We start from the raw sequence: 17,244 nt of genomic DNA, 5'->3' as shown, positions 1-17,244 counted from the left end.
GGAGCTTCAAAAATCATCTACAAGGGCAATGACCAACTTCCCACACAAATACTGATGAAGCAGTCCCCTAACTAACTAGCTTAACTGTCAGGAACAAAGGAGCAAGCACCACAACTGCAAAACCACTGATAACTTCACACAGAACTGCATGAAGAATGTAGCACTGTGTACGTAAAGCAGAACCAATTTCAACATGGCAGTTACATGAACAAGAAGGAAAAGAAAGGTCAAGAGGACCTCCCAGTTATGTTAAAAACAAACAAACAAACAACCGCCCAGGTCGTTAGGCCTGTTTCCTCTGGAAGTAGCACTGAATTACTGTGAGATGCGGTACCTTTTGCACTGATGCTACGAAGATCTGTGATTTTCATTAAGATCTTTGGAAACATATGAGGCTTGTTGGGTCGTCTCTTTCGGATATAAATTTTCAGTGCCTCAAGCAATGGTTCCTGAAGCTTATCCACTTTCATCGGTTCTTCGAGGTCCTGGCGATCTGCAGAAAGTATCAGATCACTGATTTTAAATACATTTTTTTCATCACAGAAAAAAAATCACAGAAGTGAAAATCTTCCGTGTTCTTAATTCTCCCTGAATTTCATCATTTCCTCCACTTATGTGGAGAAATACGCTGTGCAGCTTGTATTCCATAGGAAGATGACAAATCCCAGCTTCCCAAAACTTGGACTCATTTTCCCTTGGTTACTGGGGAGGTTTGTAATTTGAGTGAATTACCAGTACCTCCCTCTCCACGGGGAAAATACCTTGCTGCAAACAATACCTAGAATTAATTTTGTACGAATAATTTGTAAGATAGCTAGGTATACAAAGAGATTACAGATGGTTTATTTTTTGCATCGATACCAACCCAAAGTGAGTTACCATCATATATCAGCAGATGGCAGTGCTAGCTTGAGTGACAGCAAACGTCACCGTAAAGCAGGATACACCAGTAATACATTCATGACGTGTCAGAATCCATCACTGCTTTTGATGGGATATGGTTAGAGACACAAAACCAGAATGATTTTGTACTGAAGGTCCACTGTCAACAAAGACTGACTTCTGTTGTTAGAACAGTTGGTCTTTAATAGCGGTTAAAGTACTGTAAAGTGTAATTATGCAAAAAGGAGTATCAAGATCGCATTTCAGTAAAATGGCGCAGCTAAACACAGTCTGATTCTAACACTTGTTCAAAATTTGCACAGTAGGAGAGAAAGTAGGTGATTAAAATTATCAGAAACTTACAGAGAATTTTGGAAATTATCTGAGACTTTTTTGTCTTTTAAATCTACAATTTTACCTGATTTTACCTGGCACTGTCCTTTTCAGTTGTAATCAGACCCCCCCAGAATCACAGCCTGCTTTTTCTAAAGAAGGTTATCACCAATGATGTCTGTACGAGTGTAACTATGTGCATGCAATTTTATTTACGAGCAGAAGTTGCATAAAGGGCGTCTTGCTCTAGCACAGGTCATTCATTCACACAGGTGCCCACATACTGCTTAGGAAAAATGCAAGAGGGTGTATATAACCTGTGGTCCTTTATGAGGCAGGCAGTATGATCAGCTGCCTGACAGTCTGATCCTATTCATTCAAAACCCTAATAAAAATAATAACCATCACCAGTGGAAAACAAATCTTTTGTGTAGGTGGCTGTAGATAACTTCTGTGTAATATATAATAATACTACGTACGTATCTTTATATATATATATATACATGTTTTAGTGCAGGAAAGCCAAACAAGTAAAACATAAATGAAGAACTTATCGTGTCTGTCCTTTTCAAACGCATCTGAATTCGCGCAGTACGGTACCTCCACAGATTAGGCAGATGGCACTAAGGAGACCGGTTTCTGTATCATCCATTTCCAAAGGCAGGAGCTGGTTGGCAAACGTGAACACGAGATCAGTCAGCGGGCCAAATCCAGCATTGTGCATCTGAGTTCGGTTTAGGGTAAGGCCATCTGAAAAGGTCATGGTGTCTTGTTCTGGCGTGTATCTTGTGCAAATTCTAAGGATCTGTGGAGGGATAAAAAATGAAATCTGAAGAATTCAGTCCTCGAGAGGTTTGCTGCATTCTCCCAGTGCGGCAAATTACCCAAGGAACTGAAGCACACGTTCATGTCAAAGCGATCTGAAATCAAACTCCAGTACGTTCAGTTCCAGTAGCACAAAATTTCTCTAGTACAACAGAAATAAATACTTAATAGACTATGATTAGTCTTCTATGACAGAAATTGGTCACTTCCAAATTTACCCTCTGGTTATGAAATAATCAAAACTTACATGCAGTTCCCATGACTAACTCATCAACATTACCGTAACAATCACGGAAAGTGCTCTTTAATTAGTATGCTATACACGCCTACCTATAGGACGTTATTGCAATGCCGCTCTGATCCCCGCAAGACCATAAAAATGTCTCACCTTTTCAAACACACACGTTATTTCATTGATTTGGGGGATCAGTTCTGCATGACAGTGCTTCTCTGGGTTGTGTCTTTGGTAAGGACAAACTCCCCTCTGTCTCGTGTGAGTACAGATAGCTTCGAGTTGGTGAAGGAGGCAGAGCGTACCTTGTGCTTTGGGGTTCCTTCATTTCAGCCGTGATAGCAAACCACAGAAAATACTGCTGTACTAGCACAGCCAGATGTGCAGCAAGTGAACAGATACTCCGTTGGAGCAAGGACAAAATGGAAAAGCAGCCAAACAAGCAGAGGCACAGAAGGTAATTCCTGGCCATCACGAACTCGAATAAAACACCATCCCTGCATGCTGCAATGCTCCCCTGTCCCCTGGTGCCTCCCCTGTGCCAGCAGGCTGCCGTGCTCTCCCACAGACCGGCGCAGGAGCCGGGAAGTGCCAATGCACACAGAGGCAGGACTTCTGCTAGAGCGCAGCACTACTGCTTGCTCAGAAAAACCAGCCTACTTCACCCCTGGCTTTTTCAACTAGAGGAGCCCGGCTTCAGGCCACTGTACGGTTAGTTCTTGTCAGAAGCCAGATGCTGACACAGTAGCTATATGCTGGTTAAGATCTCCGCACACATTTGTGCTTTGCCCGTTTCCCTCTCCACAGCTCAGGAATGCTCCGCTGCTCAGGGATCGCATCGGGCGTGCCCCAGGTGCCACCTCGGGATGGCGAGATCCTCGCTGCTCACTGCAGCTGCGAGGCCACTACTCATCTTATCCTTCCCGGGCGGCAGGACAAGGTGACTTTTGAGTCAGAAGTCCCTGCTGCTCTTCTGCCACTTCCTTCCCCCGAGCACCTTCTCGCCACGGCCGGGGCTGGAGGAGAAGCCACGGCCCCGTCCCGCTGGCAGCGCCCTCCCCAGAGCCGCTGCAGGGACAGCCCCCACAAGGCGCTGCTTGTCTCGCCAGCCGGGAGCTTGCTGCCGAGCGGATTCGCAAACTTTGGACCTTCACATGGCAGCACGTGGCCAGCAGCCTGAGGGGCCTGCCCGACTTCCCCCTCCCACTGTTAGTGCACGGGCTGCGACGCCGAACCTTCCAGCAGCCAGACGCCTGGGAAGCCCCAGCGGTGCTCGTGAGGGCGCAGAGCCGCCTGCGCGGTGCCGTGGTGTCCTGCTGCAGGCGAGGGGTTTGGTCCTGGTGTTTGCGTGTGTGATGACACCACCCCGCACTGACCCCAGACGAAAGAGCACTCCAGGGGAAGGTGCGGATTGACACCTTTAAACTGGACGCGGAGGAATGCAGAGCACAGGAATAAAACACCGAGGATGCTCTGCACCACGTTACAAAATGCCCCTGGGGTAACATCTGCGTCAGGAGCGGAGCTGTCGTGTGCGGCACTGCCCCGTGTGCACGGCTGCTCCCCACGAGCGCTGGTGTAAGGATGCAGTGCAGGATGTCCGTCCCGCGGCACGCTTGTGTAACATATCTCAGTGCTTAATGTTTCGAAAACCAGAGGTGGGAGAAGGCTTATCACTAAATTCAGCCAAACTAAGCTAATCCAAACCAAAATCTTGCGGGAGTCCAGCTGATTAGCTAAGGCTGCGGCCCTATTTTTCCAGGGCCCGACTGCATTTATTTCCCATACAGTCATCTTACTTTGTTTTAAAGATTCGACTGCACAGATTTACACAAATGTAACTGAGCACAGGGAGAATTTTAATTACTTCTGTGACTACCCGGGCTCTGAGTCAGAGGCCCCCACCACTTGGCGGCTGACCAGGCTGGGGCTGGCTCTCCCACTTTCATCTTTGCCTGGCAACACTGCCCCAAATAAGCAGGGAGGAGAACGAGGAGGATATGGCATGTGAGAGACCTACCAGGAAGCTCTTATTTCTCTTTTAAAATTCCTTGGTAAGAGACTTAATGGGGTGTATTTCTGCAGAAGGCTCTTGAGCTGTTTTCCATCTGAGTAATAACCTTATCTCACATTGTGGGTACACGCCGAAGTACCGAGACTCTCTGTGGTTGGCCAGATGTGTTTTACATCGTTCCCCTGCCCCTGAATTGGAATAAACTCTTGAACTCATTCGAATCAATGACCAAGAGAGGCACACACTCATGTTCTTCACTAACCACAAATTCCCTCTAATATAAGTGATCTGAAAAGGCTTATGGTAACTCCAAAGGTTCTGAGTAATTACCGACGTGTATTTGAGGATTATTAGCAGGAATTAATGTTACCAAGCATGGCACCCCCTCAATAAAAGAAAGCATGTTTACCATGGTCCACGCTGCCAGTAACCACCGGCAGCTCTCTCCCCTAAAGTTCACCCGTGCTTGTACTTTGATATCTTCAAAAGGCATGCTAAGGAGAGACGGGAGGGACCCGCCAGAACAACAAACATCTCTTCAGAGCCCACCTGGAAGAACAGACCGTGGAGAAAGGAGACGCCACGCGTTGGAAACGTTTGTCAGCCCAGACAACTGGAGGCCGAGCACGTGCCTCCTGGTGTACGACAGGCTACCGACTCCCTCGTGGTCCCCGCCTGCCGTCAGCCCCGCGCCGTGGCTCTGACGCGAAGACCTGACCGGTCACTGCTCCTCAGGGCTGCAGCTGAGGAACACTCCCAGGCTGCATCCACACCAGGAACAAACTGGGGGTTAGGTGACGTGGCCCAGAGCCCCACGAGCATGCACAGGAACAGGCTTCCAGGGGCCTTGCAGAATGTATCATTAAAACCTACGAGGCCTGTGGAATTTAGTTACTTCCAGGCGCAGGCAGCGACTGGGAAGGCTCCTCACAAAAGGCAGACTTCAGGCTTTTGTACCTAAATGCTGCTTGAGCCTTTAATTGGATGAGCCTGCAGTGGCTCAGACGGGGCACTGGCACAGCTGAAGCTCAAGTATGTGTTTTCTGCAGTGCACTTAACTTGACTGGAGCAATCAGGTCTCAGGTTTCTCCTACATTCCTTCTACATTATCCCACAACACACTGTTATTAAACTCTGAGACAGATCATTTAAAATGTTTTCTTCTTTTTTTTTTTTTTTTTTCTAATTTATGCCCTTCATCAAGATCTGTGAAACGCTACGGATATTGCTGAGTTGCTCTTAAACCTTTCTTGGGCAAACTTCCAGTGTCAAAGTGAAGTTGATTTCAAGCTCATATTCACTGAAGAACATATGGGAAATGTCAGCACTTCAAAATAAGAAATCACTGTATCTTTCTCCATTTTAAACTGTCTAGAAGACATCCTCCTAATGTCCTCAGCGTTGTTCAGATTTTGTAACTAAGCCAAGTATTTGAGTTGTCACTCTGCTCTTAAATGCCACTTGCAGCCATAAATAAGGTTCTTGCCCATGATTAAAGGACCCTTTTGTTTTAAAGAACGTATCTTGAAGTGTCTATGAGTCAGTAACAAACAGGAAAAAAAAAGAAAGAGAAAAAAAAAACAGACACACAACCCTATGGGTCACACAAAACCAAGAATATCCAGAAAGCTGCATTTACAAAATCGTGCTGCCATAAAATTGTTACCTGCTTTAAAGAGATTTGTTAAGGTTAAGTCGGGCTTTCTTTAAGAAATCCTGTTTCTCCACGTTAGCTGCCACGGCCAGATGGGACAGATTCCCAAGAAGAGAAGCCCAAGCAGGTGACCTGTGGCGGGGCAGCAGCAGGTGAACAAACCTCCCCGGCGCTCCGTGCCCATCAGTACAGGTTACTCCGCGTTGCAAATGCCCGCCTTGTGTTTACGTGCAGGATTTTACTACAGAAGTTTAAAAATGACATTACTAGGGATGAGCATTCAAGGACTTAGGGTTTTATCCATCAGATTTAAGAGAGACTGAACTCTGGACTCCTTCCACATTCGCTCTGCCAGAACAAAACGAGGCTGCTGATGCTCCTGCTGCAGGGCCAGCGGACGAGCAGACAGAAGCAGTCACTTTTACGAGGGTTACTGACTGAATTTTAGTAATATTTATCCCTGAAACCTTTGGCTCCAGAGCAAATATAAATTCCACCATTCTCAATTGGCGCCTTCAACTATCTGGTGAGGCCTGATGCTATTTCCCTTCCAGAATTTTTGTTTGTTTGTGTATAAAACGATTCCTTGACCCAAATCCAATAGAGCTTATTAACTTCCTGGCAGCAGCTCCCCTGTCGGGGTGTCAGGAGTTTTCGGCATCGAAGGCTGCAAGATCCAACCGAGCCCTTGACGAGGCTTATAAATGCTTACGATTCGCCCTGGTGCAGGAGGGCTGGGGCAACGAGACCCTGATCCTAAACACGGGTGCAGGACGAAAAGAAGAAAGGCACCTGAAAGGCACCTGAAGCACGCATGGGGGGCTGCTGGCAGGCACCAAATGCCCGTGCTCACGCAGCAGGAGGGGAAACCGGTGCTCACGCTGCGGGTGTACGGCAAAATAAAACACTCCGAATGTTCCTCGTGATTAGGAGAACCAGCTCGCTGGGGGGAAATAGGCTCCATTGAAAACAGTGCTGAAAGTACTGAAATTTAGCTTAAATAAAGATACAGAGCTGCATTGCAATTCAGATTATGTGCAGGTGATGTGGGTTTAATGGATATGGGCATTTCACAGACCGTGCGCGCACGGCACATTACTGTGGTAGTGGTTGCGGTAATTATCCCTTTTTCTTTTTAAGCAGCACATAAAATACTCACATAAAGCTTGTATAAATGTCGCACGGGAAAGTTAGGACCCTTCACAGCATGCACACCTTATCTGCTCCTGCTTCTGCAAAAGCCTCAGCTCTTCCCTGCTACGGGTAGCTACGGCACTGGCTACGTCTGTTTGCTCAGGTGTGCCACTTTCCCCAGTTTTGTCAAAAATAAAGACGGGTGATCAGGAATTGCAGACCTCAGTAAAATTCGTAAGTACAGCTTGAATGCTGACACATTCCCCCAGAACAGAAGCAGTGAATCATACTAACAAAAAAGAATCAACCCTTTCTATCCGTGAATTAGTTGAAATATACTCATCATTTACTACCTGCTTCATTATTAATATTATTTAATAAGCTTTTATTTAACCTCCTTGATCAAGGTCTGTGAAATGCTTTTATCTGGACCTGTGCCTTTGTCTAGAACTTTATCCGGCCCGTGTTGAGCCATGGGCTGGACTTGACAATCCTTGTGGGCTCCTTCCGACTCTAAATATCCTATGCTTCTATGAGACTCTTCTGACAAAAATGCCAGCAGAAAAACCACCCCTAAATACTTGGTAACGTCCATCCAGTTTGTATGAGGTAAGCAATAAGCAGAGCTACCAGGAGACCTCACACCACGTAGGGGACCAGGCATGCTCGATGGGGTAAGCTCTGTTAACTGCTCCCAAAAAAGAGCTTCAGGAGCTCACAGGATCCTTCACAATTACAAAACTAGAGTACGAATTTTTTTCCAGTAGCTACAGACACAGTAAATGGCAGCTGCAAGTAGGGGGAAGCTGCTTAAGGCCTGAAGTTTTAGGGTTAAAAAGTTTGGAATCACAGATTTTTGTTTTATGTTGACCCCTTCTCTGCACCACCGCTTTTGGCTATTTTCTGTAGTTTGCAAATACAAAGCAATTCTCCTCCTCTACCTCTGGCAGAATACATTTGAGGAAATGCCAAACTTTATAAATGATTGTATGCCTTTTGGTGTAAGAGGAACATAACTGCACCTTATCATACCAGAGCTAATGACTACAGGCATGAGATTGGTAATAAATGGCTCTGTCTTGTGGAGGGACCACATACAATAACGAAGAGACAGTCTGGTCTGAATGAGTGCCCGGACGAGGCGGACAATGAGAGGTGAACCTTGAACACTGCAGGGCAACCTCAGCTTTCCCTTTTTTTATAGGCCAAAGAATAATATCCCTGCCCCTCTCCCACCCACTTTTCCTCCTACATCAATGTCCTCTAGATGCGATTCTTCAAAACAGCTTTTGACAGCACAAGAGGAAAAGGTCACAGCAGTTAATGTCTTCCTCAATATGATCCTGCTTGAAGCAATGCACTTTTAGAAATTCCAAGATTAATTACTTCAAATTCTCCAGGTTAAACTCCCGTGTTATGCCAAAAAATATAGCTACAGTAGCCATCCTACAAAGGGCTTCCTGGCCATACTGAAAAGTCACCTAGTTCAATAAGGACCAGACGGTTTATTCTCAGAAGAAAACATTTAAAAGATGTATAAAATACATTTGATATCTTTAAAACACATTTAAAGCATTAACTGCTTTACTTAAAGCTATTGCTACGGTCAACAATAAAGAGCATATTTGCCATTAAAAGCCTGAAGACCTCTAAGGTCTTTATAAAGAAATGATGAGATCCCAGAGGGCTTCTCTGAAGGTCAGTGTGACAGAAACAACTGCAGACAAAGAGGGAAGATAGCTTGCCTTGACCTAGTGGCAAGCTCTGGAGGAAAACTTCAAGCCTATCTGCATAGTTTCCTTCTGCAGACTGTATGCCTGCCTATTTAATATTAAATAACATTTTGCTCAAATTTGTACAAAGTCCACTAGAGTCCACTTCCATAGGTAGCACTCCCGAAAGCAAGCAATTCTGTGTACCAAAGGCTTTGTGCCTGCCAGGTTCTAGGAACTTCAGGTTCCAACATCACAACCTGCAAAGAAATCACTCTAAATATTTGTATCTGGTTCCTCAAGTCACCTCATGACCAGAGATACAGCACTTTCCTGAAACTTCATAAAGAGGACTTCCTCCTACATATTCTTTATACACAGTCCTGGCTGCATGATGTTTTGGAGGGAGGAGGAGGAGAAGGAAGGAAACAGTCACAGTGTTAACAATGGGGACATTTTTCCAAAGTTGTACGTATTTCAGTTATTGCTGCAATACCAAAACGTGCCCTTCGTTCAGCTATGTTGAAATCCACAAACTGTAAGGACTTACTACGTATCTTGAGAAGTAGAGTCATCCATATAACCAATATCAGTAGACATGTTAGGGTGCACTCACGACTGTACCGGTAAGTTTAACTATGCAACTGTAAAGCTGGGGCAGTATTTAACCTTCTGTCAATTACAGCAATAGAGTGTACTAGAAAATAAATCAGTAGTATAGTAACAATATTAAAGGTACGTACCAGTATGTCCAGGCAGGCTGCTTTAAGTAGAGTTATCTGGTCTGCAATGGTCAAACTTGTAAAGCCTGGCAATCGTTTTGCAAATTCCACTATTTTAATAATGCACTTTGTCGCAAGTTCACTGAATTTGTCCCAGAGCCCAAGGTCCAGTCGAACCCGATGGTCTGCGCTAGAGTTCTGGAAAGAAAGCCAGAAGGCACCATAAATCAAAAACATCCTTTTCAGTAAGTGGTTTTCAAGGGAAAGAAACAACAACCGAGTATTCCTTCTAGAAGTGCTCTCTATTAACATTCCAGGCAATTTCTGCAGTTTGCTGTTGGGATGATGCTGTTTTTAAACTTGGATTAATCGCCTGAAAATTCCTTGGATATTTCTCTGTTACTTATGATTGCAGAGGCCATCTGTACAAGGAATACAAATGAACTTAAACATTTCCAAATGCCACTATCATTATTCTTCCTTGCCATTATATAATAAGTGCATTGAGAGAGACAATTTACAGTTGTACCCCAGAAAATAAAATGAACAGTGGAACAAGAATATTGGGTCCTCATCTGGAAAAAGCAGCACAACATTTGGAACATAGTTTCACATACTTAAGATCTCAGCAAATTAGTTCTACTTAATTTATCTGCTCTGTGGCTCTGCAAGGGTTTTACAGCTTTCTCAAGCTACAGTCTCCCATGAACTAAACAGCATTTCTTTACACAACGTTACAAGAAGCACTATGTGTGATGATGAATGCTATATGCTCATTTGATGGGGCATCCAATATGCATCCTCCTGTTTGAAGTGTTACAAAGACGTTCCTGCTGCATCTTTCAGTGACCTTAGATCGATGTATCTTAATGCAAAAGTCCGTAATTTCCTAGAATACACAGCAATATCTGTGTTAATTTTGCAATTAAATTCATTTTTGCACATTCAGACAAAGCACTTAACCCTTAAATAGATTAAGCACGAAGAGCACGTTAGACGAGAACTGACTCAAAAGCTTCTGTCATTTATTTGAGATTAGTCCAACAAAATTTGGAATCAACTCAAGAGTTGACCTTGACTCAAAAAAAGACCTCAGGAGTCATCTCCAACCCATCTGTGATTCAAAAAACAGATGAAGATGGAGCTCTGAAATACCTGATGCTCCTCTCCGCTGTTCCTAGCGTGCAACACTTCCCCGTTTTGCCAGCATTTGGATCCAGTGTTGCTTGTGATCGTACCTCTTAACTTTAAAATTACATGAGAGGAGTCTCAACTTGACACTAACTGACATGGCAGGTAAAAATACATCAAAAAGCTTTCAGTTTACACAGACTGCACTTCCTCAGAGGAAACATCTCCAGTGACCTTACCACCGACACTGCAGATGGTGAGGACATCTACCCCCTTGGAAACAGCTGGAGACCTTCAAAGGAGTCATCAGTGGTGGCTGCATTTTGTCTCCCTCTCTCTTGCACACACATACTCCTCTTCTCAGCTGTGACTAATGCTGCTTAAGCGGAGGCGAAACGGCTGGGTGGCATCCCACTGCCACTCTCTTTAGCCATCTGGGCCCCTCTGAGATTCAGGGTTGGGTTTGGCACCAAGGACACCTCATATTGAGTGAGCGGTGTAAAGGGGCCCTAATTCAGCCAAAGGAAAATCGCTTACGTGGAAGGAATTCTCCAACCAGCCAAAACTGCACCCAAATGGTTTGTCACCTTGGACGCTATCGCCTTTCTTCGGTTCTTTCACAGGAAGGACAGACTGAAGAAGTGGAAGGGAGGCCATTGGCTGTAGATGCTGTCACCAGGCCCCCATTCCCGCTGCCTCACCCTGTCCCCTGCTGCCTTGCCTCCACCACCACCACCGCAGTCACACACGGGAAAGTCACGATGGGTCCTGGGGAGCCACCAGCCTGGCATTCACCTTCACTTGCAACAGAGTAGAGATTCCAGCCAGTAATATTTATACTAGGCCATTATCACAAAAAATAAATGCTAATCATGATGAAGAGTTTAAAGGTGCATACGTGCTCTGCCCTGCTCCCCTCCTTCTTAAGGGATAAGAAATTAACTTCACCACTTCTATTTGAATTTTTATTCTGGGAAAAATTTCTATTTTTTTTTTAAATGACAGTCAAAAAGATAGGAGAAAATGTCTTTATAATGCTAAACCTAAAGAATTGCCTTCAAAACGGTCCTAAACTAATGGGTTAACAGTCATTGTAATGCCCTTTGAAACATTTCTTTCGGCTACTGGAGTATGCATCCTTCAGATTTATTTTATTTCATCCTCAAGGACCTTGGTGAAATACAGTACATTGGAGGAAAAATAAGATCAAGATGTGCAGTCATTCAGGCTGTAATTAAATTTAATAGGCAGTTTATCCAGTTCATAGAAAGATGGCATAGCGTAGAGCTACACAAAGCAGAGCCTAAAGCAGGAAATCATTTTACAATAGGGTATCCATCTGGAAAAAAAGACGTTGCATGAAACCAGCAAGTGTGAACGAAATCTTCATCAGTATCATATGAGGTTACTTTATCATGCTACACTACTGGCAACGGGAAGTTTGACATGTCTTCTATTAAGAGTAATGCACAGCCGTCTTAACAAATGTAAATCTAACTCACCATTATGCAAACTGAAAAGAAGGGCCAGTTAATAAAATACAAAATAACCTGGTGTTTTATTATGCTGGTTGCCAGATCCTTGGCATCGGGTCTAATGTGGTTTACACATTATCTTTGAGATTCTACAAATGGGACGACTTTTAACATTTCATTTGGTAGTGGATGTAGTTGCAAGCATCATGGAGGATCGCTAGATTTTTAGCAGCATTTCTGAATATGTAAAACCAAAATTGACTCAATATCAATGTATAGGTTGAACAATAGAACACGGGGTTAATAAAATGCATGTTAGAAATAGAAACTTTCATTAAATTTGCCTGGGGATCTCCTCTAACCATGCTGTGAAAAACATGCAGACGCTATGACTTTTCCTGAATATTTTACCGAAGCAGTTTTTTGGGTGTCTTTTCCAGGAGCAGTCTTGCATGTTTTTCAGGCCTTTGCACCAGTGCACATATGGCTGAACAATACTGTAATACACCCTAGTGACATCTTTATCAGTGGTAAAGCCCAACCTTGCTATGAAATCCAATTAAACAGCCATTTTTGCCACATAAATTGATCCCATTTTTTCCATCATTTTTGTTTTCCATTGCAGGACCCTCTGTCTCCACATTAACAATACAGGACGAGGTACTCCCAGAAACATACACAGTAGCAGAATCCCTACTGTCTTTAAAATCCACTTTACAAATGAAACAAGGCTCACAGGGGCACTATCCCCTAATCAGGAACACTTGCTATGCCTCTTTAGTAAAAGCAGTGATGCACTGCAGCTTCACCAAGGACCACAGCACACTTTGCTCAATTCCAGCGTCGGGATATCTATTTCCTCTCCAATGGCACAGAACAAGAGGCGTGTAACTTCTACGCCAAGGACTTACAAAGAGTAAAATGCCACTGAGGGAGGAGACGTCTCCGCTTCCAGCCAGCAAAGAGCAACCTGGGAGAACCTGAAGCAAGGTCCACAGAGTAAAAATTATTTTCTGTTTTATCCTCCCTTTAACATGAGGCTGGATGTAACACAGCTGTAGACTTACAAATAATGCCAGTCTCAAGGGACAAGCAGTATAGTTACACTCAATTATACTATAAAGTATGACATCTCTAGAGAAATTACTAGGGCACTTTCTCTTACCTGGATGACAGTAATAAAACAGATCTATTTATGATGGACTTTTGAAATCCATTACGTTTAAACAGCTTGCTGATTCTCATCATCGACAGAACTATACTTGCCCCTGCCTACCAAATGCAACTGTTAAGTCAAATGACCCAGGGAATTTAATACAAGTGCTATTCCTCCATTATTTTAAGTAGACTTTTATTAACTATGCAAAGCACAGTAATTATTACAGATAGGGACACTTTTTCTTTTTAAAGAGCAGATGGATACAAAAAAGGTAATTGAAAATGCTTTTCTAAAACCTTTTTCTGAGCAGGTAAAAATACGCAAGGGGGAAAAAAATAACCACATAACCTTTCCTGCAGGAAATGCAGGTTGTGGTGGTCAAGAAGAGGGGTTGGATATGCAAGCTAAATGTCTGAACAGATTTTTTTTTATGGCTGTATCTCTGCAAGCTCTTTTTTATTCCACTCTCTTATACTTACAGTCTTTGCTCTTTTCAGCAACAAACAAAACCATGTTTTACATCAGTCCAAAAGATCTCATAACCAAAGACGTACAGGAATCGCACGTATGGAGCAGATTCTTCTGTCCATGGTTCCTATCACTACACAAGTGCAAAGCTCATGAAATTCAGGTGAATCCACATTGATAAAATGTGCTCCTTTCCTGCCTCTCACTTAAAAACAAAAAGCCCACCCTGTAAGGTTACAGGAGCAATCCATATGCTTCGCAGCACGAGAGCACCACGTTGAGTGCATGTTAGCCTGCAGGACCAGACAGAAAAGCACGACTGGCTATTTTCTACCTGTACTAGCTTGTTACTATCAAGAAGAGTAAAGCATCGCATGCTTCTAGCTCCCCTTGGGCTCAACATTTAGAAAAAGTGTCGTGTGCTATTTTTGACTTCTGATCTCTATTTCAAGTGTCTCAGAAGGAAAGACTATCACCTGAATCCTGCCATCTGATCAACAGCTCATGTTGTTGTGTCTGAGTACTGAAGCTGTGTCCCTCTCCATCAGCACAAACACCTTCTGCATCCTGCAAGTCATGGATCCTCTGTGCATGCAGGAAGGTTTCTCCCCTCGCTTGACAAACAGCTGAAGTCCCCTTACTCCAGCCACAGGGGTATTCAGGAATATTTTAATCCCCGAGGTTCTTTATTGGGTGCAAGCAACTGTGGGAGTGCTGCACTCTATCCCTTTCAAAGCCAGGCAAAGATAACACTCACGAAAATGAGCTGTTACACTGAATTCCCATCTAAAATGCTGGAGTGGTTGCCAGACCTTAGCTAGAAGAGAGATTTAAATACCCCGCATTTCACACAGAGATTATGGGAACGAAGCGAGAGGACAGTTAATATTTAGCACCGCCACTACTAGTTTTGATGCAGCTGTTGAAGGAAGCTGTATAGCTCTCAAGGTAAGCCAAAAATAACTCTTTCAGTATAATTTTGTTATTGCAACTTGTACAGTACCAAAACATGACCAAGTGGCAGGGACTTTAACCATGTGCAGCTAACCGCTATGGACTTCCAAAAGACCAGCAATAAAAACAAGAAGTCTCTTTCTCCAAGCTGTTCGATCTGACCTGAGACAGAAATAAGCAATATTCAGCCTCAGAGACACTGCGGGTTATTAATGAGCGGGTTATTAATGAGCGGGTTATTAACGAGCAATATTCAGCCTCAGAGACAGATCAGGGTTACCTGGGACTCCTTGACAGTTCAGATTCATACGTTATTGAAATCCAGGTGCTCTCAGTACAGGCTCTGAAATTTCTTCAGGGACATCAACTCACCGGGAGGGTCAACAGGAACTCAAGAATGAAGGCATCAGCAGTATGATATGCCTTCATTCATGACAAGGCCCTCTCCGGTTTCCACGTGTATCATTTCAAGAGCTAAAATATTAATGGACCTTAAGCATCCAATACATAATGCAAGCATATAGGTGCCCAGGTTTATCTTTCAACCATCCAGAGCTTGGACAATCACCAGTACTAAGTATCAACACGCCCACCGTAGCGCTCTTCCAGCTCAGGGGTAACACACGAGTACGTAACAACACATTCCCATTTGGAGGTACACGATACGTTATTCTGGGATAGCCAGGTCATTTGCAAGGCAGCCTGTGAGCAATAAACTCTGGCATGCATACCAGTCTGGCTACGTGTCCCAGCTGCGGACACCCGATCACCTCTTCTGCGAGGCATAAACTCACTGTCTTTGAACTGGGAAGATTTTTCACACTTGCTCAGAAGCACTCTTGCATTAGCAGAAGTGTGAGAGCCTGCTTGGAAGATTTTATTCCCTTCAGGATGAAGACACAACCACACGTACTGTGGGGAGGGGTGGAAGGCATTAAGTCAGGAATTTCCTTGAAAAGACACGCTATGAATCCCCCAGCCCCCAGACTTGCCTTTGGTTATGTCACCAGCTGGCTGTTTTCAAGCTTCCAGCCTCGCATGCTGCACTAGTCCCCGGGGGTCTGACTGTGCTTGCCTACTACGGTAGTATTTACCAGCACGCCTACATTGATTGTTTTGACTACATCTAACATGAGCAGAGAAAGCACCAGAGAAGCACGCAGAGGACAGAAGCCTTCCCCAGTGCCAACCATTTTATGCGGGTCTCAAAATTAAACGTGAAAAATGTTGTGAAAATAAACACATCACTTTCGGTGATGTGAAAAATATGCTCTTCTCTAATGTCACAACACGTATATATGCTTTTCTTGCACTTAAATTCAAAATCTTACACCTAGATCTGAGATTTTTGAACTGACCTTATTAAATAGACAAGAATGCCATCTAACAACAGCACCCTGCTTACTGAATATTCATGCCACGCATCTTGCCTAAAGTACTCTTTGAGAAATTTAGTTTGTTTCAGTAGCGGAGTATTTACTGAAAAATGCAGAGGAATTCAGTGACAGAGCTTTCACCCGGACTCTAAGTCTGGGTTCCCGGTGTCCATCAGGGGCAGAGGACCAGGACTGTGCAGGCAGATGGCTGCTTGGCCCAGCCGTGCCACTCCTCATCTCCCAGCATGACAACTGAGAGCAGGACATTCGGCACATCCCTCTGAAACAAGGCAGTACTGCTACAACTGACAGCAAGTCCTGACCAACAAAGTCACTCATCTACTGATAGGACTCTATTAATTTTTAGCATCTCTTTCCTTACTGCATTGGCAAACTTGACATTGTATTTTCTCTTGTATTTGTATAAAAAAGTGTATTTTCCTGAGTCATCCTCTGGAGAAATTCCTACTGTACTCAACTTCTTGACCTGGAGCTGATTTTTCATTTCTAAAAAGCAGCAAAAGTGTTGGCTGCTTTGGGGTATTTTGGTAGACTAGAAGAGGAATACAGCACAAATAAACATTTTGGAAACCGGTTTATTTAGACATTTCCCAATTTTCTTGACCAGCCCCAGCTTTGGGGCTGTCACCTGTAGCATTTACGAACTCTCTACACCAGCAAAGTAGCAATCTGCTGATGTGTAAGCACAGAACATGGTTTTGGAAGCCAACAAATTTCTGATCAATGCTGGTAAGTAATTCACTCATGGACTCCAAGCTTGTCTCCTTTCAGGATTAGTCTTTCCCTCCGTGGTCTTTCTTATAATACTGCTAACTAATGCTTACAGTTAAGTTCATGTATTTCCATTCAGATACACATTTTTTGCATGGCTAAGGAGATTCAAGGATTGCATGTACATCTGCATCCATTTCAAACATCAGAAGTCTCCAATCCAAAACTCATATCACCCACCTGAATCCAGACTATATTATCTACAAACCATACTTACTGTAGTGTATTTTCCCAGCTGGCAGAGCGAGGGGAAGGTTTCCTGGTGAGCTTTTCGGATCTTCTCAGTGAGATCATCCAACTCTGCTGTCATTTCATAGTTTTCTGTGGACTCCTGCTTTGAAGGTTCCTTCTTCTTTTTGTTCCTATCATTTCTGACAGCTG

At 43.9% G+C, this 17,244-nt stretch overlaps 1 protein-coding gene across 8 annotated transcripts in view; it reads right to left on the bottom strand.

Moving 5' to 3' along the window:
• RARB (retinoic acid receptor beta) overlaps positions 1–17,244 on the bottom strand; it is a 331,576-nt gene that overhangs the window by 3,216 nt on the left and 311,116 nt on the right. For all 8 annotated transcript variants that reach the window (XM_080579143.1, XM_080579145.1, XM_080579144.1 and 5 more), the window contains 4 exons: positions 17,081–17,241; positions 9,530–9,706; positions 1,816–2,020; positions 335–493 (listed from right to left, as the gene is read on the bottom strand). In XM_080579143.1, coding sequence (XP_080435269.1) covers positions 335–493; positions 1,816–2,020; positions 9,530–9,706; positions 17,081–17,241 — 702 coding nt within the window. The remainder of the gene's footprint in view (positions 1–334; positions 494–1,815; positions 2,021–9,529; positions 9,707–17,080; positions 17,242–17,244) is intronic.

The sequence above is a fragment of the Anser brachyrhynchus genome (genome assembly GCF_964034855.1).
Source record: "Anser brachyrhynchus genome assembly, chromosome: 2".
NCBI lineage: Eukaryota > Metazoa > Chordata > Aves > Anseriformes > Anatidae > Anser > Anser brachyrhynchus.
The sequence above is the reverse complement of the archived record's forward strand: the minus strand, read 5'-3'. Positions and strand labels throughout refer to the sequence as shown.